This window comes from Danio aesculapii, chromosome 1, assembly GCF_903798145.1.
Source record: "Danio aesculapii chromosome 1, fDanAes4.1, whole genome shotgun sequence".
NCBI classification, from domain to species: Eukaryota; Metazoa; Chordata; class Actinopteri; order Cypriniformes; family Danionidae; genus Danio; species Danio aesculapii.
The window spans coordinates 55,213,865-55,240,021 of NC_079435.1; the positions used below are offsets into that span (position 1 = coordinate 55,213,865).

Genomic DNA, 26,157 nt, shown 5'->3' on the forward strand with positions numbered 1-26,157 from the left:
AAATTAAATAAAAAATAATCAAATACATACAACTGTTACTTCTAATGAATAAAATAATAATAAGAAGATTAATAATAAAAATATAACAAAATAATGATAATATATATATATAATAATATAATAATTTATAATAATAATAATTTAATATGATTATATATATATATATATATATATATATATATATATATATATATATATATATATATATATATATATATATATATATATATATATATATCATTCATTCATTCATTTTCTTTTCGGCTTAGTCCCTTTATTAATCAGGGGTCGCCACAGCAGAATGACCCACCAACTTATCCAGCATATGTTTTACACAGCGGATGCCCTTCCAGCTGCAACCCAACACTGGGAAACACCCATACACTCTTACATTCACACACATACACTACTCCCATTTTTAGCCTTCCCAATTCACCTACAGCAAGTGTTTGGACTGTGGGGGAAACCGGAACACCCGCAGGAAACCCACGCCAACACAGGCAGGAGAAGCAAACTCCACACAAAAATGCCACCTGACCCAGCCGTGGCTTAAACCAGCGACCTTCTTACTGTGAGGCGATCATGCTATACACTGCGCCACCGTGACACCATAAAATATAAAGTAATTAAAAATAATATTTTACATTTAATTTAGTTGCAAGTAAGTTAAAATTATAAAAACACAATTTAAAGGTCACACTTAACAATAAGATAAATAAAGAATACAATAAAGGAAACAAAGAGAAAATATAAAAAAAGAAAGAGCAGATGGTAGTGATTAGAAAGAGACTATTTAAAAAGACAGAAGCAAGTGTAAGTGTTACTTAGGTTTGTAGACCAAAACTATTTTAATAGATGGTAGAAAATAAAATATAACGCTTATAAAAATGTAGAAAATCTTCACTGACAACTCAAAGCCATCAACATACGTAATAATATGGAAGTCCTTTGACTATATAAGTGGTTCCCAAAGTGGGGGTCGTGGGACAATGACAGGGGGTTGCTTGTTGATTTCCAAAAGTCAAATAAATTTGATTAAACTATTAGAATTAACATATTTTATCCATAACCAACAGAATATTAAAATAACAGTTAACAGTTGTATAAAAATGCAACAACATGCAAAGAAAAAGCTATCAGCCTTTTATTTATTTTATTATAGGATTGTGTGTTTACATTAGATTAACACAGCAATAGCTTCAGATGCAGCAGATTGATTTTATAGCATCAGGTTAAACTTTCTGACACCCTCATGGCAACCAGATACATCAGTAGTGCTCAACCCTGTTCCTGGAGATCGACCTTCCTGCAAAGTTCAGCTCCAACCCTGATCAAACACACCTGAACCAATTAATTAGGACCTGAACAGCACTTGATAATTACAGGCAGGTGTGTTTGATATGGGTTGCAACTGAAATCTGCAGGAAGGACGATCACCGGGAACAGGGTTGGTCACCCCTGAAATACATTAAAAATGAATACAGGCCACAACTGAACACTGAGAATGATCTCTGATTGGGGGTCTCCAAAATTAAACCAAGAATAGACTTGTGCTGAAAACATTGTGCCCACCAGCCTCATTAGGTGAGGTTAATATTAAATTAAACACATTAATATATGACTATATGAATTATAGCCAATGGTTGTTAGTCTGTTGCACTTTTTTTGTGTTGTTAATACGCTCATATTTATATAGGCTTATTGTTGTGTGCGCAACATTTGTATATTTATAACCACCTCAGAGAAATTTTGGGGGTCGTGAATCACTGGCATTGGGTAAAGTCTAGATGGGATACGCGGCCGGCCGGAAGTGCGATATGCACATCAATTATAATAGCATTTTTATAACACTGTATAACAATAATAATATATTTACTGTACTGTGATGGTTGGGTTTAGGTTTGGGGTTGGGGTAAGCATTAAAATGCATTCATTTATTGGGTAATTTAATAGATAGCATAAATAATACTCTGTACAATTACTGTGTTTACAGTACTGTGACAATTGGGTTTAGGGTAGACTTTAATAAAATACAATAACTGGGAAATTTAATAAATAATACAAATAACTCTTGTTAACTTCCTGCCGCATCTATATCCGATATACCAACAACCCTGGCATTGTTATTTTGAGGGTCGTGGGCTGAAAGGCTATATGATATAACTCGTTAATTGTTAACCTCCTTATTATTAATAACTATTATACAATATATAAATATTAAATAATAAATATTAAATAAATATTAAAAACCCATTCTTCACTCAAAGAAACAAAAACATTGCATAATTATAATAAATATAACATTTTATTAAACATGGAGTCAAATATTGTTGTACATGGGATCACAGGATCATACAGTACAGTAAGTATAGATGATGTGTCGGGCCATGTCTTTATTACCACTGGACTGGTAAATAAGGGATAAGTTGTAGGCAATCTCTCTTCTCAAGTCCACTTGATCATCCTCAATCCCCTTCAGATCATAAGAGAAGTCATTTGCATTTCACGCAGCAGTTCAAACAGCATGGATAAAGACAGATACATAAACACAGATATAACGTAGAGACTTATGTTTGATAATCTGTGAGGCCTCTGTGATGATTTATAGATGCATGGTGGCTCATGCGGATATTAAAGTGAAAGCGTCTTACCTCCAGCTTGAGTGGGGGGAAGGTGAGGGCTTTCTCATAGTAGTGAATGGCTAAATGAGTGAGTCCAAGCTGATGTAAAGCCCGGCCAAGATTATACAGAGACTCCTGACACTGACCTCGGAGATCCACATAGCGCCACAGGAAGGAGAAACCCTGAGAAATAAGTGGAATATACTGTAACATATATGCAAACACACATAGTTTGCAGGATACAACTTTAAGATCGCAAATGCAACTTATTTAACTGTTATTACTACAATTCTTAAATTTAAAACAGTTCATAAAGTGTATTTTAAGACCATTATGCACATTTGCACAACACATTCTCAATGTTGCAACATGTTTGGGTTGTATATAATAATAATAATAATAATAATAATAATAATAAATAATCAATAAAATAAATAAATACTACTATGATGACGACTACTACTACTACAATGACTATGACTACGATTATGACAGCGACTACTACTACAACGACGACTACTACGAGTAATACTACAACGATGACAACTACTACATTGATGACTACTACTAAGACAACGACTAATACTACGACGACGACTACTACTACTACCAAGACAACTACTACTTCTACTACAATGACGCCTACCCCCACTACAACTACTACTAATAATAATAATAAATGAAATAATAATAATAATAATTAGTCATAAGACTACTACACTAACACTACATTGACTACTACAATGATGACTACTATGATGACAACTACTACGACTTCTAGCTACTATGATTACGCCTACGACTACCACTACTAAAAATCATAATACATTAAATAATAATAATAATTATTATTATTATTATAAATGAATAAAAAATACTCAAACTAATAAAAAAATGAGTAAATTAATAAAAAATGATCAAATAAATACTACTACAGCTACTACTGCCACTACTATTGCTGCAATTATTTCTATTAAAATATATATTAAATATATATAAATAACCATAATAATAATAATAATAATTAATATTACTAATAATACAAATTTAAAATTTTATAATAACCATAATAATAATTAATTAATTTAAAACATACTACTACTACTTCTTTTAATAAAATAAATAAATAAATAATAATAATAATAATAAATAACATTAATAACTGTTGTTGTTGTTATTATAAATTAATAATAATAATAATTATAATAAATATACAATAATTAATAAAAAAGTAATATTTTACATTTAATTTAGTAGCAAATAAGTTACAATTTTAAAACACAATTTAAAGGTCACACTTAATACGGTTTCATTAGTGTTAGCTTATTTACTAACTGCTAATGAACAATACATATACAGCCTTTATTAATCCTAGTTCAACATTTACTAATACGTCATTAAAGTCCAATGTCATGCTTGTTAACATTAAAGCAACACAAGTTAATATGAACTAACAATGAACAACTTCATTTCCTAAACTTACATTAACAAGGATGTAAATACTGTAACAGCTGTTGTTCGTTCATGACTGATACAACCTTGATTTAAAGTATAGTATATTATTGAATAGATCTTAAGGCGGCACGGTGGCTCAGTGTTTAGCACTGTCATCTCACAGCAAGAAGGTCACTGGTTTGAGTCAGTTGACATTTCTGTGTGGAGTTTGCATGTTCTCCTTGTGTTGGCGTGGGTTTCCCTCGGGGTGCTCCGGTTTCCCCCACAGTCCAAAGACATGCGCTACAGGTGAATGGAATATGCTAAATTTGCCATAGTGTATGAGTGCGTGTCTGTTGAATGAGAGTGTGTATGGGTGTTTCCCAGTACTAGGTTGCAGCTGGCGGGGAATCCGCTGTGTAAAACATATGCTGGAATAGTTAGCGGTTCATTCCGCTGTGGCGACTGATGATAAATAAGGGACTAAGCCGAAGAAAAATGAATGAATAGATCTTTTTTTACTGCAAAATATTTCTTTTTGATTATATTTGTGCATGAAAAACCTGGCTTAAGTGAAAATATCAGCAATTTTGCTTCCAAAAGCAGCTAGTTTAGATAAAATAAGAAAAACTGTCATGATCCCTTACCTGCACAGTGAGCGAATGTCTTTTCATGACAAACTTTTGACAGGCCATGTGGAAGAACGTGAGTCCAATAGCCAGGCTATGAAGAGGATGATCAGGCTCGTTTCTGAACGCCTGCATATACTGACCTATTCAAAGAAGAAAAAGTGGAATAAAACATGAACAATAATCATTTTAAATAAGGACATTCCTTCAGATTACGCCATATATAATAATGCACATGCTCAACGAAACATTACAGTTAACATTCATAACATTCTACTAACTACTATTATTATTATTTAGTATTACTATTATTATTATTATTATTATTAGTTCTCTTTCTGATTTCCCAACCTCCTCTCACCTCATCACTTTTATCATTAATGGTATTACTTTTACTTTTGTTATCATTATTATTATTACTGTTTTGACTTGTCCTCCTGTTATCTCCTCATTATCATTATTATAAGTATTTATACCATTGTCATTATTAAGGTTGCTGTAGTTGTTGTAGTAGTAATCATTGTAGTAGTATCGATTGCAGTTGTGATTATTGAAGTAGTAGTTCCTGTAGTAGTAGATGTCGTTGGTATAGTGGTATCAGTAGTAAAGGTGTTGTTGTTGTAGTAGTAGTGGTAGATGTTGTCGATGTAGATGTTGTAGTAGCAGTGATTGCTGTAGAAGGAGTAGTAGTAGTAGTAGACGTTGTTGTAGTAGTATTAGTTGTAGCAGACGTTGTAGTAGTATCAGTAGTAGTAGTCGTTGTTGTAGTAGAATCAGTATTAGTAGACATTGTAGTAGTCCTGGTTGTAGTAGTAGTTGTTGTAATATTAGTAACTTTCTGTAGTAGTAGTTGGTGTAGTACTTGTGATTTAATATTATTGTTGTTGTCAGTTATTATTACTGTTGTCCTTTCTTTCTTTTTTACTGTCATTATTACTATCATACATTACAAGCATTGTTGTTACTCCTTCCAACTGACTGGTTTCTTTCTATCCATTTTATTTATATCTGTGATATTTGCTTCATTTATTGACTGTTATTGTCCCGTATGTATGTACTTTTACTACTCCTGTCCACCACGTTACCTTTACATGCACACACACACACACACGCACACACGCACACACGCACACGCACCTACCAGTACCTGACTATATTGTTGTTGTTTTTGTTTTGTTTTTTTGTTGTTGTTTTTGTCGATGTCTCTTTGTATTTGTATGATCCCAATTTATTTATCTTTTTGCATATTCTAATTAAAAAAAAAAAACATTACAGCATCTTAAATTGACATATAACCGTATGAATGTTTAGACTAATTTTCCATTTATTATGCTGTTCAGCTTTAAGTATGAAACTAATATATTGCTTAGTGCTGGTGAGTGCGCGCCGGGAACCATAGCAACTGATTCAATGTGTGTGTGTGTTTGTGTGTGTGTGTGTGCGTGCGTGCGCAGCTGATTTCTTTTCTGTTAAATATGCAACTAAACTTTCCGTTCAACTAAATCAGACCAAATTGCTAGTCGTCATTATTTCTTGTTAAGAAGACAGGACAGAACATGGCAATTATATTCCAAGTTTATCACGCTGTGCTTTATCAAACAGTGAATGCTTTTGAACTCTCAAGATTTACACTTTTAAGTTTTAGTTTTATAATGTCAGCTCACACATAGTTAAAACAAGAATTATGATATTATCAAAGATGATAAACACTGCACTCCCCAAAAGTTGAATATGAACCAAATCACACACAACTGTGGAAAAAACAATAGGATTTGCTAAGAGCTTGGGCTCTTTTTTAACGATCTAAGCGCATAGTCTAAAGCACATGGCGCAAAAGCATTAAGGCCATGTCCGAATGCACTTTTGCTATTTTAAGGATGGAGAAATACAGTCTGCGCACATGTGTCTAGCACATGGTCTAACAGGGTTGTGCTTATTCTCTTAATTAGTAAGGGTGTGTATTTAACCTGCATTAAACCAATCAGAGTCTCATCTCCCATTCCCTTTAAGAGTCAGTTGCGTCGCGCCATGACGCATTTGCTATTTACATGGCGGACTTTGTAAGAGGAAAAACTGAACACTTCACTAGCGAGAAAACAGTTAAACAGACCATCTGCAGTGTGAGGATAAAGAATGAGCCTCCTCCATTTGGCCTCTTTCTCTTTACTTTTACACTTTACTTTCATTGAGTTAGGAAATGGTGGAAAATCACTCAACTGATGATATCCATTAGCCTACATATTTAATTTAGTTTAAGCGCAAAGCTTAAAGACTTTTAGCAAAGCGCTAAAACTATTTCTAAATTCAGTTCTAATTTCCAGCAAACAAATAAATGAACAATAATAATGAAGTGTGGTCAAAAAACTAGTTCTATTCAAACACATTTCCTATTCTTATGCCCCATATGATCCAAAACCTGACAAATGAACAAATCTAAACTTTTTTTTATTAAAACAAATATAAATATGAATATAAAATAATACTGCTAATAATAATAACATTATACAAATGCAGATTGTCATGAATAAACTGAAAAAAAGCTTTTTTTAATTTGCTATTTAAACAACGTGGAGCAAAATGTGAAAATTACAGTTGCGCTGGTCTGAAAACAGCAACAAATCATGCCAAACATGTCTTGCACCGGGTGTATGATAGGGTGACTTGTGTCAGCGCAATGCCTCTGTTGGAATTAAAAACTACCCTCAAGTTATTTATTTATTTATTTATTTTAAATGGAAGCTAATGTAAAGAGATGCACTGATTTTGTTAGTTTTACCATTACTATCATTGTTGTTGTTATTGTTGTCATCTCTTGCTTATTTTTTACATTTATTTTATTTCTATTATTTCATTACTTATTCCTTCTTGCTACTGTTATTGTGGTTGGTTTAGACTAATAAGACTAGAATGGCAAACACAAATGTCATTCTACACTACCCAACAAAAGTCTTGTCGTCGAGCCCAGTTGTAAGAGCAACAAATAATAACTTGACTTCTAGTAGATCATTTGTAAAAGAGGCAGAAGGTCAGAGAAATGAGTCAAGTTTGGTGAAGGAAAAATCATGGTTTGGGGTTACAATCAGCATGGGGACACTTTCTTTGCCATTCCAGATGACTTTATTAATAAGTTATTTGAGTCCTTGCAGGGATGTATGGATGCAGTACTCCAAGCTCATGGGAGTCATATACAATATTCATTCTTTTTCCACTGCACCATGACTTTATAATCTATACTGTACATTACTTCTGTTAAGTGACAAGACTTTTGTCTAAGCAAAGTCAGACCTTACTGTCCTAATGAAATAATTAAAAATCAAGGCATGATCATGTTTTTTTTCTGGTAAAATAAGCATAATCTAGAGGCCTTTGCCTTTCATATCCGAGACCAAATGATCAACTAGACGTCAAGTTATCTTTGTTGCTCCAAAAACTTGGATAGGCGACAAGACTTTTGTCAGGTAGTGTATTTTGTACAATGACAATAAAGATTCAGTATTTTTGTTAAAACAATTAAATAAATAAATATTAAAAGGACCATCACGCTATACAAAAGACAAGCAGGTAAACACCAGCGTTGAAAAGCTATACATAGTGATTTTTGCAGAGGAGATATTGCATAATTGTAGAATCCTTTCCCTTTTAGACATAAAAAGCATGGGGGAGAAAGTTTAAATGAATTAAGCAACATGACTTACAGTAGTCAGTTTAAAGGTATTTGCACCACAATTTGTGTCTAAAAAAAGTATGTTTTAAATGTGTTTGTGCTTGTGTAGTTAGTAAATTAAACACACCTTATGATCACATGTGCTTGTTTGCAACTTAAAGGGATAATTCATCTATAAATTAAAATTTCCTCAGCATTTACTCACACTCAATGGTTCTAAACGTTTATGAATTTCTTCCTTGTCGATCACAAACCAAGATATCCTGACGAATGTTGGTTAAAAAACAGCTATTGACATCAATAGCAGGAAAAACAAACACTATAGAAGTCAATGGCTCCAGCTTTCAAACATACTTCAAAATATCTTCTTTTGTGTCTGTTCAAAACATCTGCCTAATGAGAAAATTGGCTTATATGTAAATCTGGCGTTTGGTTTCTTGTGTAAATCGTACCGAGTGCATGTTTGAACGTCCCAGAGACCAGCGAGGTGTGTCCATTGAGAAGGTAGAGCGCGTGGTTATCAGGGTGCTTCAGCATGAGGCGCAGGCAGAACCGATGATGTCTGGCATCCTGAGAGTGAAGAGTAACCTGATTAAACACGTTCCACAGCTGAGGCCGCTCCACGCTGTCCATTAACATCAGCCTGCAACAGATGGAGTATATATGAAATCCTCTACTGAGAAAGAAGCACAAATGGTCACTTCTGAATCAAATAAATAGCACTTTGGAGTAGAATAAAGAAGCATTCAGCATCACATTTCAGTTTCCCACTCTTCCTCAAAAACCATCCTACATGGGCTGTATATATGCCATGCACTTCTTGTATTTATGCATTATATGTTTATTAAACATAGTTACTTAAAGTTACTTTTATTCAACCAGAAAAGTTTTTTTTACTGGAAATGACACAATGGCATTTCTCAAAAGATCATAAGAAAAAGTCTTGTCCTTGACCCCAGTTGTAAGAGCAACAAACAATAACTTGAGTTCTAGTTGATCATTTGGAAAAGTGGCAGAAGGAAGATTTTTCTGATGAATCATCTGTTGAACTGCATCCCAATCACTACAAATATTGCACAAGACCTACTGGAACCTGCATGGACCCAAGATTCTCACAGAAATCAGTCAAGTTTGGTGAAGAAAAAAAAATCATGGTTTGGGGTTACATTCAGTATGGGGGCGTGCGAGAGATCTGCAGAGTGGATAGCAACATCAACAGCCTGAGGTATCAAGACATTTGTGGAATTCTTCAGCAGGATAGCGCTCCTTCTCATACTTCAGCCTCCACATCAAAGTTGCTGAAATCAAAGAAGGCCAAGGTGCTCCAGTATTGGCCAGCCCAGTCACCATAAACATTATTGAGCATTCCTGGGGTAAGATGGAGGAGGAGGCATTGAAGATGAATCCAAAGAATCTTGATGAACTCTGGGAGTCCTGCAGGAACGCTTTTCTTGCCATTCCAGATGACTTTATTAATAAGTTATTTGAGTCATTGCAGAGATGTATGGATGCAGTCCTCCAAGCTCATGGGAGTCATACACAATATTCATTCTTTTTCCACTGCAGCATGACTTTGTATTCTATACTGGACATTATTTCTGTTAATGACAAGACTTTTGTCTAAGCAAAGTCAGATCTTACTGTCTTAATTAAATAATTAAAAATCAAGGCATGATCATATTTTATTTTGGTAAAATGAGCGTGATCTAGAGGTCTTTGCCTTTCATATAAGCCACTTCTGATATCAAATAATCAACTAGAAGTCAAGCTATTATTTGTTGTTCATAATTCTTTGATAGGCAGCAAGACTTTTGTCAGGTAGTGTATATAAATATATGTACTACAGATATCCTTAAAGTTATTTATTTAAATATAAAGACATCTTTATTCAGTAAAGATGGGGTAAAGATGAGAAGAAAGGCCCATTTTGGTGTTTGCATGGAATTAAATTGGTGTAAACTTATGCAAAACTACATTTAAATGTAAGTAAAAAATGTATTTAAAAAATGAACTTGAAATAATCATAAGCATATGCAAAAATGAAAATAAAAATTAGCATTTGTACTTATTTAGAGAAGTTAACAAGGATTCGAATGACTGTGACAATTATTGACCCCCAGATATATTTATATACTTAAAAATATATATATTAAACAAAAAATACAAAATAAAAAAATATAAGAAAAAAACAATAAAAAATAAAAAAAATAATAATAATAATAATAATAATAATCATCATCTTGTACCAACCGAAACAATTGTTTATACACCAAACTAAAAGCCTGGTCATGATGTCACATGAGATGTCACACAGCAGCAAAAAAAAAAACAAAAACAAAAAATAACTGTCATCCAGTATGCAGGGAGTATAGATTTCCCTATAATCAAGGAGAGAAGCCCAAATTTTATAAAAGTTTTTGTATAAATAATAAAATAAGAAATAAATTGAAGCTAGATGTCAGAAGGATAGCAGCAAAGTTTTTAAACAACAGATGATTGGTGTTTTGGATTACACTTAATTAAATGCAGTGTTTGAAAAGTAAAAAGTGTTGTCATGTTGATATGACTGTAAGCTTTGGATGTCTAAACTATTAATAACAAGTAATTAACTGTAAAAACTAGTTACAATGGTTCATAAACAGGGCACATCCTAATATATGAATAAAAGTAATCAGACAAATATCTATCTATCTATCTATCCATCCATCCATCCATCCATCCATCTATCTATCTATCTATCTATCTATCTATCTATCTATCTATCTATCTATCTATCTATCTGTCTGTCTGTCTATCTATCTTTTTCTTTTTTGTTCTATCTATCTATCTATCTATCTATCTATCTATCTATCTATCTCTTTCTTTTTTGTTCTATCTATCTATCTATCTATCTATCTATCTATCTATCTATCTATCTATCTATCTATCTATCTATCTATCTATCTATCTCTTTCTTTTTTGTTCTATCTATCTATCTATCTATCTATCTATCTATCTATCTATCTATCTATCTATCTATCTATCTATCTATCTATCTATCTATCTATCTATCTATCTATCTATCTATCTACTTTTTAAAAACAAAAGTTTAAAGTTTAAAGGATCCATTTCTTTCCCTTATAGCAAATAACAATTATGCGGAAAATGTGATTCTTTGCTTCAAACATGGTCATCTATTAATAAAATGAACCACTGTATACAAATACAAAAATATCTGGAACGTGCAGAACTTTATAAATGATTTGTGAACAATCAGAATAACTGAGTGGTTTCATTTAGGGTCCTGTTCAGGCAGATTTAGCATCCTCTAGACTGACCTTATGTAGTTGTAGGCTGTGCGGAAGTTGTGGTCGAGGAAGGCAGCGGACAAACCGAGGTATTCCAGCTCTTTCCGCTTCACGCGGTCATCATAGAAGGAGTAATACTCTAAAGTTGAGTCCACTAATAACTCTGCCTCAGTGAAGCGCTTCTCCTCACACAATACAGACAAACAGCGCAGTGACAGCTTCCACCAGTCGTCTTTAGAGAGGACACTCGTCTTACCTGACAGAAAGAGGATGGGGAATATAAGGCACGAAATTCCTGCTAAAAATGACATTTTACTGTGCATCAACCATGAGATTTAAAAAGAAAAACAGTCTTTTCATAAGTAATGTATTTTTCATTTATTGCTATGTCAGCAACCAAGGCTATTTTCATGGCAAGAACATTTCAATATTAAATAAACAATTAAGAACAACAAACAAATGAATACACAAGTTAAATAAGATGTTTAGTGTTAATATAAGATAAAAATTCTGTAATCTTTTCTGGTGTCACTTTGTTAAAAATGTCCTTCAGAGAGTTCAGTTCATAAAAAAAGTCTTCTAGAATCATTAAAGGCAGGACAGTCCAGTAAAATGTGTTTTACAGTAAGGTGAGTTTTGCAGCACAAACCTTGAGTGGGGTCTTCACCTTTGAGCAAAAAAACATGGTTTAATCTTGTATGCCCAATACGACATCTGGTAAAAAGAACTTGATCAAATCTAGTCTTAAAATTCTGTTTGAGATTTCATGCAATTTATTATTTTCCAATGCATCCCACTCCTCTTGCCACTTGTTTAAAATGTAAATGTTGATAAAAGGTCTCATCTCTGATGGAGGAATTTGGCATTTGTTCACAACTTGCTTCAAAGCATCTTTAGCAGCTGCATCAGCTCGCTCATTTCCTGAAAGCCCGACATGTCCTGGAATCCAGCAAAAAATGATGTGATAAAACGGATTTTGTAGATGGTGAACTTTGGTTAAAATATTATCAATAATTTTTTGTAGACTCCATCACTTGTAGGCATGATTTGGAGTCTGTAAAAATAATTGATTTTTTCTTTTGTAGTCTAATGTAAAATATATATATATATAAAAATTAGTGCTATCAAAAATAGTGCGTTAACGCATGCGATTAATTTGAAATAATTAACACGTTAAAAACGTGTTGCAGTTTTTTAAAATTTCCTGTCGTGGTTGTCGTGTGTTTAACGTGCAAAGAAATATGAATAAGACCAAGGAAGGACTTTAAGAAGGAAAGTTTCAATATAAAACTATTACCATCACATCCCCAGACTATCCAGCGTTTCCTCCAGAGTTTCATGTATTTTGGGTGTTTAATTTTTAATTTTTGGACTTTAAATGCAGTTCAGCAGTTTCAATTTCATTCAGCAACACATTGATGATGGCCCTGTGAAAATTATTGTATGAAAACATAAAGTAAATACTGGTGGAAGAGTGTTGCTTTAATGGAATTTGGTACCGCACGCCATATGGAAAGAAAAAACCTCAGCCAAAGTCCCTGTAAGAAGTTTATAGTCTTTGGTGTGACACAACGCGTACCTGCGCGTGCCTTTGATGTACCCCTTGACGCTTCTTACGTCCTTGTCGTAGCACCAGTGGCACCAAAATTAGGCACCGAAATTCATGTGCTGATTCAGTGATTCTGCTTGTGAGAGACTGTTCTCACTCTCAGGTCACATCATTCAAAAGAAAAGAGGCACATTGTCCCCTGATAATGTCAACAGACTGGACTGTCAAAGCAACCAGCTGAAATTAAAGAACAAATAAACAAAATAGTTTCTACTTAATAATTAATGTTCTTAACTATCAGCAATACAAGCTTTTCAATGAGTACAATTGCTTGTATTCAATACTTTATTATTATTATAATTTTCCTATTTCCATATCTGCAATGCCTGTATTTGGCATTTTTTTGCAGTCCACTTTCAAAATCAATTTTTGCTTTTTATTGGCATTGATTTATTTATTTATTTATTTTAATCCAGAATTATTTTTTGAATTATGAAATGATGACAAAAATCCCCAAAGCCCTTCTGTAAAAATCTGAATCAAATACTGTATGTCATAAAATTATGCAACAATTTTGAACCCAACTTCATCCAATATTCACATTGCACGTATACATTTCATTTGCATATTTAGGCATAACATTTTACAAAACTTATAACACAAAAACTCTGTGCAATTCATAATGTAATTCATCAACTTTAGAAGTATGCTGATAACAATTAGTTATCGTTTTTATCCCCATTTACCTGTAATTATCATGAAATTACCCTAATGGTAAGATGTTACATGAGGAGGAGTAAATAACTACATTTTAATGAAACATTACAAACCCTAGTTGAATTTATTGAACCGGGTCTCTGTTTCAGTTGTTTCAAAGCTGAATGAATTTCAGTCAACTGCTGCTTGGGTGTAGCATGTAAATATTATTGATCAGACAGTTCATTGTGTGACCCTTAAGACCTATTACAGCTGCTGAAAAGCAATAAATTGTTAATGTAGTCAGATCAAATTAGTTTGCAAACCAGACTTAAATTTGATAATGTTGTAAATGTTAAATTTCTTGCACGCCCCAATCATTTCGTTTAATAAAACCTTAAAGCAACACATTTGTAAACTCCCCTACAGTTAAACAGTGTTTTACCATTGCTGAATCCACCGACCTTAAAAAAAGCTACTTTTTTATTTTCCTTCAGTCTTGGTAAACATTGTAACTACAGATTTTTGACAATTTTGAGCGAGATGCTAATGGTCTAATCCGATTCAATGACTTATGCTAAGCTACGATAAAAGTGTTCTCGCCAGACTCAGAGATCAGTTAAATTGATTAAAAAATGGTAAAACTCAACTGTTTATCTCTGGGTGACTTGTAAAATTAGTCTACCATAAAACTTTTGATTGAGATGCTAAAGGTCTAATCCAATTCAATGATTTATGCTAAGCTATGCTAAAAGTGCTTCTGTGAGATCCTGAGATCAGTTAAATGGATTAAAAAATGGTAAAACAACTGTTTAACTCTAGGTGACTTGTAATACAAGTCTACCTTAAATTTGTTAAAATTTTGAGCGAGATGCTAACGGTCTAATCCGATTCAACAATTTATGCTAAGCTATGCTAAAAGTGCTCCCGCCAGATCCTGAGATCAGTTAAATGGATTTAAAAATGGTAAAACTGAAGTGACTGGTAAATGAGCTTAGCATAAAAGTGATGAGCCTATCATAAAGTTAGCATAAAATTTGAGGTTTCCTTGAATGGAGCCACATGAATTAATTTAGTTTTCCCCTATATATATATATATATATATATATATATATATATATATATATATATATATATATATATATACACACACACATACACAAACACACATATACTTATATATATATATATATATATATATATATATATATATATATATATATATATATATATATATATATATAAATGGTTTTTTGTACTCTTGAAGTGTCTTTAGCTGTATTTTAAATAACACTAAGGATCACAGATATTTTCAGTTTCTTCTATTATCTTCTCATAAGAAAAAAAGTGATCTACATCTTCTTGGGTGAGTGAATAAAGCAAATATGCATTTCTGAGTGAACTAACCCTTTGAACTTGACTTACCCGTCACATCCAGATAAGCTGCCTCCTGGTCAACAATCTCCGTCAGTGCGTTACGGGAGACTTTTATAAGCTTCAGATGTTTGACACCTGAGGACGTGTCAGCAACAACACACACCTGAGCCCTCACCATCGCCACCTATACAAAACAAACAGCACTCCATCACAAAGTCAATTAATTCTGAGAGAAATTCACAAACTCTAAACTCTGTAATCAGAGAGCAGGAATTAAACTCTAAAGTATTAATACTGGTGGACAGATATGCTGTTTCTTGGCTACAAACATCGGTATACACGTATCCTGATTCAATTGTATATAGACCAATTAAGAACATATATGCTGAGTGTTTCAGGACAAATTAAATTTGATAGCTAAGACTGGATCAATGCTGCTTAAAATTCCATATGTATCATAATATTATACAGGGTGGGCCATTTATATGGATACACCTTAATAAAATGGGAATGGTTGGTGCTAATAACGTCCTGTTTGAGTCACATTAGTATATGTGAGGGGGCAAACTTTTCAACATGGGTGGTGACCATGGTGGCCATTTTGAAGTCGACATCTTGGATTCAACTTTTGTTTTTTCAAAAGGAAGAGGGTCATGTGACACATCAAACTTATTGGGAATTTCACTAGAAAAAAAATGGAGTGCTTGGTTTTAACGTAACTTTATTCTTTCATGAGCCCCCTCACATGAAACCTCCCCCAACGTCCACAAACCAATGGTTAATATCACCAACCATTCTCATTTTATTAAGCTGTATCCATGTAAATGGCCCACCCTGTACATTTTAAAACATATATTATTAAATTTTTTTTCAAATTTTATTGCAATTTTAATCAAATAAATGAGCCTACTACAAGTGGATTAACTGCCTTTTCACTTCATAAAACCAGAAAGAATTAGACACTCTCAAAAGGGTTCTTCCTATAACCTTTTCATTCACTCATTCATTTTGCTTCTAGTCCCTTTATTCATCAGGGGTCGCCACAGCAGAATGAACCGCCAACTTATCCAGCATGTTTTCTGCAGTGGATGCTTTTCCAGCTGCAACCCACTACTGGGAAACACCCATACACTCATTTACACACACAATCACTATGGTCAATTTCGTTTACCCAATTCACTTACAGCGCATATCTTTGGACTTGTGGAACACCGGAGCACCCTGAGGAAACCCACGCCAACACAGGGAGAACATGGAAACTCCATACAAAAATGACAACTGGCCCAGTCGGGACTTAAACCAGCGACCTTCGTCTTGAGAGGTGACAGTGCTAACCTCTGAGCCACCGTGTTGCCCCTATAACTTTTTATTTTATAAAATTTGAGGTATACACACACACACTCCCTGTATACTGTGTGATTGTCAATTTTGACATTCTTCTCTACTGTGTGACGGCTCATGTGACCAGACTTTTATTTTTTCACTTAAAACCATTTTTCTGTTTCACATAAGTTTTTTGTATATATTTGATAAATATTTGGGGAGGTCAATAATTTTGGATCCCTGCTTATTTTCCTTCAGTTAAAAATGTACAATAATATTATTATGTAAAAAAGTTTGATTTTGTTTTTCTAAAAATTACTAAATAAGTTGGAAAAATTAATAAATGCAGCCTTAGAGAGCAAAACTAATTAAAAAAATAATCAATAAAAATACTTAGCAACACACTGAAATCTCAGCTATTTTGCATCCAGCTCCACCATTACTGAACAGTACTTTTACATATTCTGGCCGCAAGTTAAACTTTATATCTTCATCAGACATTGACTGCATATATATCACGTGTTCTGACCTTAAGAAACATGGACAGCATGGTCAATACAGTATCAATGTAATCATCCATCCGTCCTTGAGAGAGCAACAGAGTCGAGCGATGCAGCAAAAGCTTCAGCTCCTAAAACACATCACACACATCACAAGTTCAACACTCACAGAACTAACACAGGGCTGCTGAATGCATGATTCTGATTGGCCGATAAACATTCTAAGCAGCAATTATGTTAAAATAAACACATGGCTGAAGTATTTCCAGATAAGCTTTGATCATATTACACGGTTTACAAATCTAAAAATGAGGACAAAATCAGTACTATAGTTAGTTTTCAGAAAATCTCGGATATGTACAGTCTAGACAAATGTGTTTGTTGGACAAATGTTCAAACCAGGACCTACTTTAATAGTGAGATTAGGTGTTTGGAGAACCATCACCCAAACTTAATAGACTTAGTTATTGATGTCTATAAGAACAAAGACAATAGGAGACTTGTTTCAAAATTGTATTCTGCCATTCAATCCACCAAGGAACACTCAACAAATGACATCAGACTAAACTGGGAGAGAGAATCCAACCTAGTTATATTAGAGGAAGATTGATTGAATATCTGCTCAGTACAGGCCACTTCTTAGAGCTCTGGTATGTGACGAGAATTTTGTTGGAGGATTCTTACCAGATACTTTATAAACCTCAAGTTAACATGTATGCAAACACAGGAGAAGGTTAGAGGACAGTGCTGGAGGAAATGTGTAAAATGCAAACCATTTTCATATATTTCGGAGTTGCCCAGGCATTCACACTGGCAGGATGTAATACAAGTAATACGAAATATTTTTGGTGATGGAGTAGACTTTTCTTTTACAGCAATTTACCTGGGAAATATTGTAGCCAACTTAATGGTAAAAGACAAGTATTTATTAAAAATACTTCTAGTAACCAGCAAGACAACTGTAACTCAAAAGCGGCTACAACTTGAACCCCTACAAAATCTGAATGCTTGGATGTTGTATCTAACATTCAAAATATGGAGAGGATGACTTTTTCTTTTAAACTACAAACGGATAAATACCTGCAATATTGTAAACTGATCTTTACATGTATTTGTTAATGTGACCTGTATGGAAATAAGTGACCAGGCAACTGTTCATTTAAGTTTCAGTGTGTTATTGTATTTTATTTTTCACTTTCCTTTTTCTTCTTTAAAAAAATAGAAATAAAAATAAAGTATATAAAAACAATACTATAGTAATTTATAGTAAATACTACAGTGTTTCTAACCCATGCTACACTCTCAGAAAAAAACGTACACGGTGGTACAATTAATGTTCCTTAAGGAATAGTTTTGTACCTTTGTAAAACTTGTGCGTTATATGGTACAGAAAAGACCTCTGATGATACTGTTCTGTACCTTTTATGGTACAATTGAAATGGAGGTACACAATTGTTTTATTACAATATCTATGAAAATAAATATGACTGGAAAGGCAAAGTGACAGTGAATAATTTCCATATTAAATCATGAATCATCATTTAAAAGCATGTTTAAAAAACTCATAAACATTAATTATTAAGTTCTATAATACAAAACAACTGGTAAAACAAAACTATAGATATTGTAAACTAAACATTTAAGGCATTTTTAATAAACATTTGGTAAGCATTTTTTGTTGAACACATTTTCATTATTGATGTCCACACTTTTTGGCATTTGCTTTCCACTGCGCACGTGAGCTGGCAAAACTCATGCATATGCAGTGTTCATGCAGACATTTTAGTGTTCTGTTGTCTGACAATGTTTGATTATCTGGAAACTAATCAAACACTGTGCATATCTCATTACAATTCTTTTGCATAAATATATTTCTATTTTAAAAATAAGTAAATTAAATGAACTTTTAAGTGTTTACAAAGATATTGTGTAAAACCTGGAGGAAAAAACTGTTTTATATTGTGGATGGGAGAATGTATTTCTGTAACATTTTTGTGTAAAGTGTTGTGAAATGTTTAGCAAAAAAGGTGCATTTATACAAAAAGAAACTTTTATAAAAACATTGTTTAATAAATGTACTTGTTTTTTTTTTATATTTACTGAAAATAAATTGAAGCATTTTGGATAGAGCAAAATGCCTTCAAATAGTTCTTGAAGGAACACATTTGACACTGGTAATGTACAAAGTGTCTTGTCACTGTAATGGTACCTTCATTGATCAGATCTGTGCCTTTGTTGAAGGTACAATATTGTATCTGCAGGTTTTAAAAACCAAAGGTATGTCCTTAAAGGTACAAACTGCAATGGTACAAATTATTAAGGTACAATTCTGTTCCAAAAAAAGGTACTGCCCCAGTGACAAGGGTTTGTACCTTCTTTGGTACAACATGGTACTATTTTTTCCTGAGAGTGTATAGTAAAGTGCATTTTACTGTATATATTATACTATCTACAACTCTATAGTTGTATACTTTAGTTTTTATTACTGTAAAATGTGGTATATTGTTGTATAATATACCCTATAGTTGTAGAAAATGACAGTATTGGATCATTTGTTTATATTATACTACATAGTCGTTGTGTTACAATAGAAACACCATGACAGATTAATTCAGGTACTTTACTATAGAATGGTTCAAAAACATTACAGTATATCCCACAAATTATTTTATTATAAATTAAAGTGTTTTTTTCATGTCTGCTGTCTTCAGCTGTGTGGTAAGAAGAATAACCGACTGTGGTCCATTGAGGTACTAGACAATAACGCATATCTGACATGTAACAGTTCAACACTTTGCATTGTGGCTGCTTAACCACCTCGTGTGCGCATGTTTTTTTTAATAATCCCAACAGCCTGTCATCAATTATGTGTATGTCATAATAAACAAACCTGTTGTGCAGCTGAGGAATCCTGTGCGAGGGTTTCGGCATCATACATGGACTCTAGGGCCTCGAGGGCCATGTTGGGTCGACCCAACTGCTGCTGAAGGGTGGAGAGAGCCAGACGAGCTTCTAAATGCAGCGGAGCCATTTCAACTACCTTACTGTAGCTCTTCACGGCAACCTCCAAATGACCCAGTGCCTTTAGACACTCTGCAAACAATAAAAATCACATACCACTGAAATCACATATACTGATTTCATATCACTTATGGCCCATTTCCACTGAGTGGTACGGTACGGTACAGTTTGGTTTGGTAAGCTTTTATGGCCGTTTCCACTGTCAAAAAGCATACCGAAGCGAACCATACCGTACCACTTTTCGGCAACCTTTCGAAAGAGTACCAAACACGAGAAAGGGTACCAAAAGGCGGAGCCACACGCGCAGCTGAACGCTATTGGTTTACAGAGATGCGTCATTCGCTTTCACAACAAGCCAGAATTAAAACAAAAAACCCGCCATGTTTGAAATACACAGCGAGAGATTACAGCGGAATTATAAATACATATAATAACGAGCCATGGTCGATCTGGGCTCAAACAAACCTTGTCGTCGTCTTGATGAACAGCCACAAATCCAAGAAGAAGAGCAGATTTACCATGTGCCCCGTAGTTTTTTACGAGGCAGTCTGAGGTGCGAGCAGTTTCGGTTTCTTGCTAGCGCTCGCGCGCGTCTAACATTATATCTGAAATAACAAACTTCTTGAGCTGATGATAATAACCTGCGCTTGATTATTGACGTGCTTTTAAAACCCGACCCTGTCAGACACTGACAAACGCGAAGAAACAAAGGAGAAGCCGGAAAAGAGGAGCACATTATTTTTCAGCAAACATGAACAAAATGCCATGTATAACTAACTTATTATCTTCATATTATCTTATTATCTTATCTTTTGGATTAATATGAACTGGGAATGAAGGAATTACTCTCTAACAGAGACTACATGTGCTGCTGAAGATTACAGACACAGATAAGAGGTTTTCACTGACTGTAGGCTATATTTTGTGTTATTTTGAACCTAAATACAGACGAAATGTCTGCTACATGTAGTTCTTCTGTAGTTGGTAACATATCGGAGACTGTAAGGGGCTGTATGTGTTTATACATGTTCATTTATTTAGTTATTTAATATAATTACAGACGTTACAGTAGGCTGTTTTGCACAGTCATTGATCTGCAGTTATAATCAACTCATGTTCATAATAAAGTTAGTAATAAACATTTCTACATAAGTATTTATGTGTATGAAGCATCTGTTTTGTGAGAAGAGCTTCTCATATGATATGTAAGTGACCCCTACAGCTTTATTGTAGACATTTCCTCGAGCGAGAATGAAGTCATACACCACGCCCACCAAAAGGGTACCCTTGTTAGTGGAAACGCAAGCCTGATAAAGGTGACCCGTACCAAACCGAACCATACCAGTCAGTGGAAATGAGCCATTAAAGGCACAGAAGTAGTAGTAGTAGTTTTTATAAATATATATATATATACATATATATTTCCCAAATGTTGTTTAACAGAGCAAGGAAATTTTCACAGTATGTCTGATAATATTTTTTCTTCTGGAGAAAGTCTTATTTGTTTTATTTCAGCTAGAATAAAAGCAGTTTTTAATTTTTTAAACACCATTTTAAGGTCAGAATTATTAGCAACTTTAAGCAATATATTTTTTCGATAGTCTATAGAACAAACCATCATCATACAATAACTTGCCTAATTACCCTAACCTGCCTAGTTAACCTAATTACCCTAGTCAAGCCTTTAAATGTCACTTTAAGCTGTATAGAAGTGTCTTGAAAAATATCTAGTCAAATATGATTTACTGTCATCATGACAAAGATTAAATAAATCAGTTATTAGAAATGAGTTATTAAAACTATTATGTTTAGAAATGTGTTGATAAAATCTTCTCTCTGTTAAACAGAAATTGGGGACAAACAAATAGGAGGGCTAATAATTCTGACTTCAACTGTATATAAAAAGATTGATCATAAAGCACTGGGTGATACCAGGGCCAGACAGAATCTGGAGACATTTTTTGTTATTTCTGCGCAGAATTAATAATAATAATAATAATAATAACAATAATAATCTGTGGATTTGATTAGTCAAATGATTTTGTGAGTACAGTAACTAAAACATTTTTTAAAAATACCTTTTTAACTTTTAAGGTTGACAATGCAAATGCAAGAAAAAATATTATAGGAAATACTATGAAAAATTCCTTGCTCTGTTAAACATAATTAGGGAAATATTCGAAAAAAATTCACAAGAGGGCTAATCATTTTGATTTCAACTGTATGTAAATCTAAAGAAATTTCCTTTTCAAACTTAGTGCAGCAAAAAAGCATGTAACCTGCATGTCGGAGCCAAACAACAGCAAGGTTGTATCTCTCAGAGCAGACGAGGGCAGAGAGCAGCGGCAGGGCAGAGTTATATTCGCCTTCTTCCATAAAAGCCTCGGCCACGTCCAAATACAGATCGCCCAGCTCCTCTGGGCTCTGCTCCATCAGAGACGTCAGCATGGGCTGAGAACAAAATGTCACAGACATGAGAAAAATTGAGAAAAACCTGTCGGCTCTATCAGCACGTGTTCAGCTGGAAGAGGACATTTTGCTCATTGTAAAAACCCACATGAACTGAATTTATTCATTTATTGCCACATCAGCAACTTACAGGTATTTCATGGCAATATCAATATAGATTAAAACATTACATGATAAAAACAACTTCATATTTCAATAAGAGATAATATACAAACAAATATATACAGACATAAATACCACACGACCTGAAAGTTGCTGAGAGTTTTATTTCAGTGTGTTGATGTACTTCCAACTGCTATGGAATATTAAGTAGGGGCGGGGCTTTATTTTTGCACATTACCTCATAGCAACTAATTGTAAGAGTAATTAAGACTATTGTGGTTGAAGGTGTCCGACTGATGTCATCAGGGAAGCACCACCACTCCAAAACGCATATTAATATGCACAGTTTAAATGTTCACCTAAAATAATGTGTGCTAGCAGAATAAACATTGTTTTTATTATTTTTTTATAATAATTTTTTCGGGGTTTTCACCTTTATTTGAGAGGACAGTAGAGAGTATTGACAGGAAAGCATGGGGAGCAGAAAGAGGGGAAGGATCGGCATAGGATCGCGAGGCGGAATCGAACTCGGGTCGCCGTGAGCACCGGAGTGCATGTGTCCACGCAGTAACCACTACACCACTGGCGCCGACACATTGTAATTTTTAAAGCTAAACTCAAACTATTAACATATGGCAAATGTATTTTACATATACTCGAGTGTCTCTCAAATCTAAATGTGCTGGTGATTTTTACAGGTATTGTATGTTTTATGATAAGTGCATTATATAATCCCTTTGTAATCTAAAGTAGACACTTTATATTATAAATGCGACATTTTAATAATAATAATAATAATAATAATAATAATAATAATAGTATTTGTATAGCGCTTTTCATATATAAAATGCAATTCAAATTGCTTAACAACGACAAGCAAATATTAAAAACAAATATTTACTGCTATAAACATTTAAGTATGATAAACCTCAATAAAATTATGTTTAGGTAAATGAATGTCAGTGAAAAACTACTAATTAAAAAAATTAGGCTTATTAATAGCTCTGATTTCTTTTTGGATAGATTCTATCTTAAGAACACTGAAGTTAAGCACTTTATTTCCAAACTTTCCTCCATGACAAACCAGTATAAAGCAGACAAACTGATTTCATTGCAGAAGACAGGGAGCAAGAACTTAAAATGCGACATTGACGAAAATGTGTGGGATGATATTATCAGACAACTTTGATTATTTCAGTCTGCAACAGATTTAAAGAAATGCAATTTAATATTGTACATAGAGCTTATATTTCCCCAAATAAATATAGTAAAATAAATAACACAGTTTAACCTCAATGTCCAAAATGCAATAATAATATCGGCACGTTCTTTCACCGTCTTTGGGAATGTCCTTTGATTGCTGATTTTTGGAATGATGTTTGTGACAAACTGTCCATAATACATAAACAGAAGGTTACAGCCTCCCTATTAATGTGCTTACTAGGTGTGCCCCCCCCCCCCCCCCAAGTTAATTAATAATTAATGTTTTAGTTACTAAATTATTTTTTTACATAAATATGCAGATTTATTTAATTACTTATTTTTATTTATTTATTTATTTATTTATTTATTTACTTATTTTTATTTATTTATTTATTTATTTATGTATTTTTAAAGTTTTTAGTTGCTATATTATTTTTCACATAAATATGCAGATTTATCTATTTACTTGTATTTATTTATTTATGTATTTTTAAAGTTTTTAGTTACTATATTTTAAAACTATTTCACACAAATATGCTTATTTACAAATTTTTGTATTTACTTATTTAAATTTTTTTATTTCTTTATTTGGTCATTTATTATTAATGTGTGTATTTAAAGTGTAGTTACTATATTTAACAATTATTATTTATTTATGTAATTTTTTTCATTTCTTTATTTTACATATTTATTTGTTTAAGTTTTTAGTTACTGTATTATACTTTTTTCTCATACATATGCAGATTAATTTGTTAATTAATTATTGTTTTTAAAGTTTTTGGCAACTTCATTATTTTTTCACATAAATATGCGGATTTATTTACTTATTTATTCTTTATTTCTTTTTTTCCCTCAAAAACACTGTATACTGTTTATGTTGTGCTCATTACGGTGTATACAACTCATTCTGAAAAATTAAATGAAAAAAATAATAAAACATTAGGCTTATTGTATCAGTATTAGGATTATTGAGTAGATGACATAAGCAAAACAGGGTTTAATTATTATATCATATAATATTCTTTTAATCGTGTATGCTAGGCTGTATAAAAATGTGTAAAACATAAACATGATAACAACTTTAAAGCATTAGACTACATCCATACTCAAGTGTCTCTAAAACTAATTGTCTTGTTTGCTTCATGGTACTAATTGTATTATATAAACTGCATTGGAATATAAATCACAGCGTTTTTCAGATTATAATGTGTATGTGTATGAATGCACTTACATCCAGAGGTTTGAAGACCTGCTGGTGAATGAGACACACCATCATCTTCACCCTGATGTCTATTGGAACAGCATCAGGAATCACCACTTCTACGACTTTCCCTGTGCAATTAAAAATATATCAGTGATGTTCATTCAAGCTCTTCACCAAACGTCAATAATAGAATTGGGATTGTGAACCAAACTCAACATAACCTCCAACAACTATTGAAAGGCAGCACAGAATATATTTAAATCTCTATGGTACCGCATTACATCTCTCTTTTCTGTCACACCTTTCTCCTCTTCTGTGTCCTCCTTCTTCATGTATTCTTCTGTATCTTGAACTGGAGTCTGATCCTCCAGCTTAGTCTCAACCTTCTCCTGTCCTTTCAGGACGATGCCGCAAAATTTCACCAGAGCCTAAAGAAACATATGGTTTAACATTTACATCAACAACTACATATCAACTTTCTTAATACTTTATTGTTAAGTTTAAGATGATCAGCATTTAGTTTTGGATATCTGACCTAGACTTACATTTCTATCTAAAATATCCCCATATCAGCCAAACTCTACTCTGACCTTTCCCTATTGGCCGCTGCCGGTCTTCATCAGATCTCACCTCTAGAGCTTTATCATGTTGGTGGTTGGCAATGAAGAGTTCAGCGGCCATATTGACACACTCATGTGTGACGAGTTCAGGATGTCTCTCCAGAGCTTCCTCCATGACCCCGATAGCAGACGGCAACTCACTGCTCTCATAGTAACTCCTGAAAAAATTCAATATTCACACAGTTCTGGGATTAAAGACAGTGCATACACAGCTATACAGGCAATCTGTTACAGGCTCATTAATAGACTCATATATATATATATATATATATATATATATATATATATATATATATATATATATATATATATATATATATATATATATATATACACACAAGTTCATTAATATATATATGTGTGGTGTTTAATATAATACCAATTACCATTTTAAAGGGACACTCCACTAGTTAGTTATTAAAACTATTGTTTAGAGAAGTGTTGAAAAAATCTTCTCT

The 26,157-nt window shown here is 33.2% G+C and overlaps 1 protein-coding gene across 1 annotated transcript in view; it reads right to left on the reverse strand.

Annotated features, from left to right (window-relative positions):
• Positions 1–2,286: 2,286 nt before the first annotated feature.
• The window catches only part of gtf3c3 (general transcription factor IIIC, polypeptide 3), a 34,620-nt gene continuing 10,749 nt past the window's right edge, over positions 2,287–26,157 (reverse strand). The window contains exons 7-18 of the mRNA XM_056463002.1: positions 25,710–25,857; positions 25,381–25,507; positions 25,107–25,207; positions 22,381–22,552; positions 19,971–20,173; positions 17,110–17,211; positions 15,306–15,441; positions 11,666–11,891; positions 8,801–8,991; positions 4,703–4,827; positions 2,652–2,804; positions 2,287–2,473 (exon numbers count right to left, since the gene is read on the reverse strand). Of these exons, the coding sequence (XP_056318977.1) occupies positions 2,351–2,473; positions 2,652–2,804; positions 4,703–4,827; positions 8,801–8,991; positions 11,666–11,891; positions 15,306–15,441; positions 17,110–17,211; positions 19,971–20,173; positions 22,381–22,552; positions 25,107–25,207; positions 25,381–25,507; positions 25,710–25,857 (1,807 nt within the window). The 3' untranslated portion in view covers positions 2,287–2,350. The remainder of the gene's footprint in view (positions 2,474–2,651; positions 2,805–4,702; positions 4,828–8,800; positions 8,992–11,665; positions 11,892–15,305; positions 15,442–17,109; positions 17,212–19,970; positions 20,174–22,380; positions 22,553–25,106; positions 25,208–25,380; positions 25,508–25,709; positions 25,858–26,157) is intronic.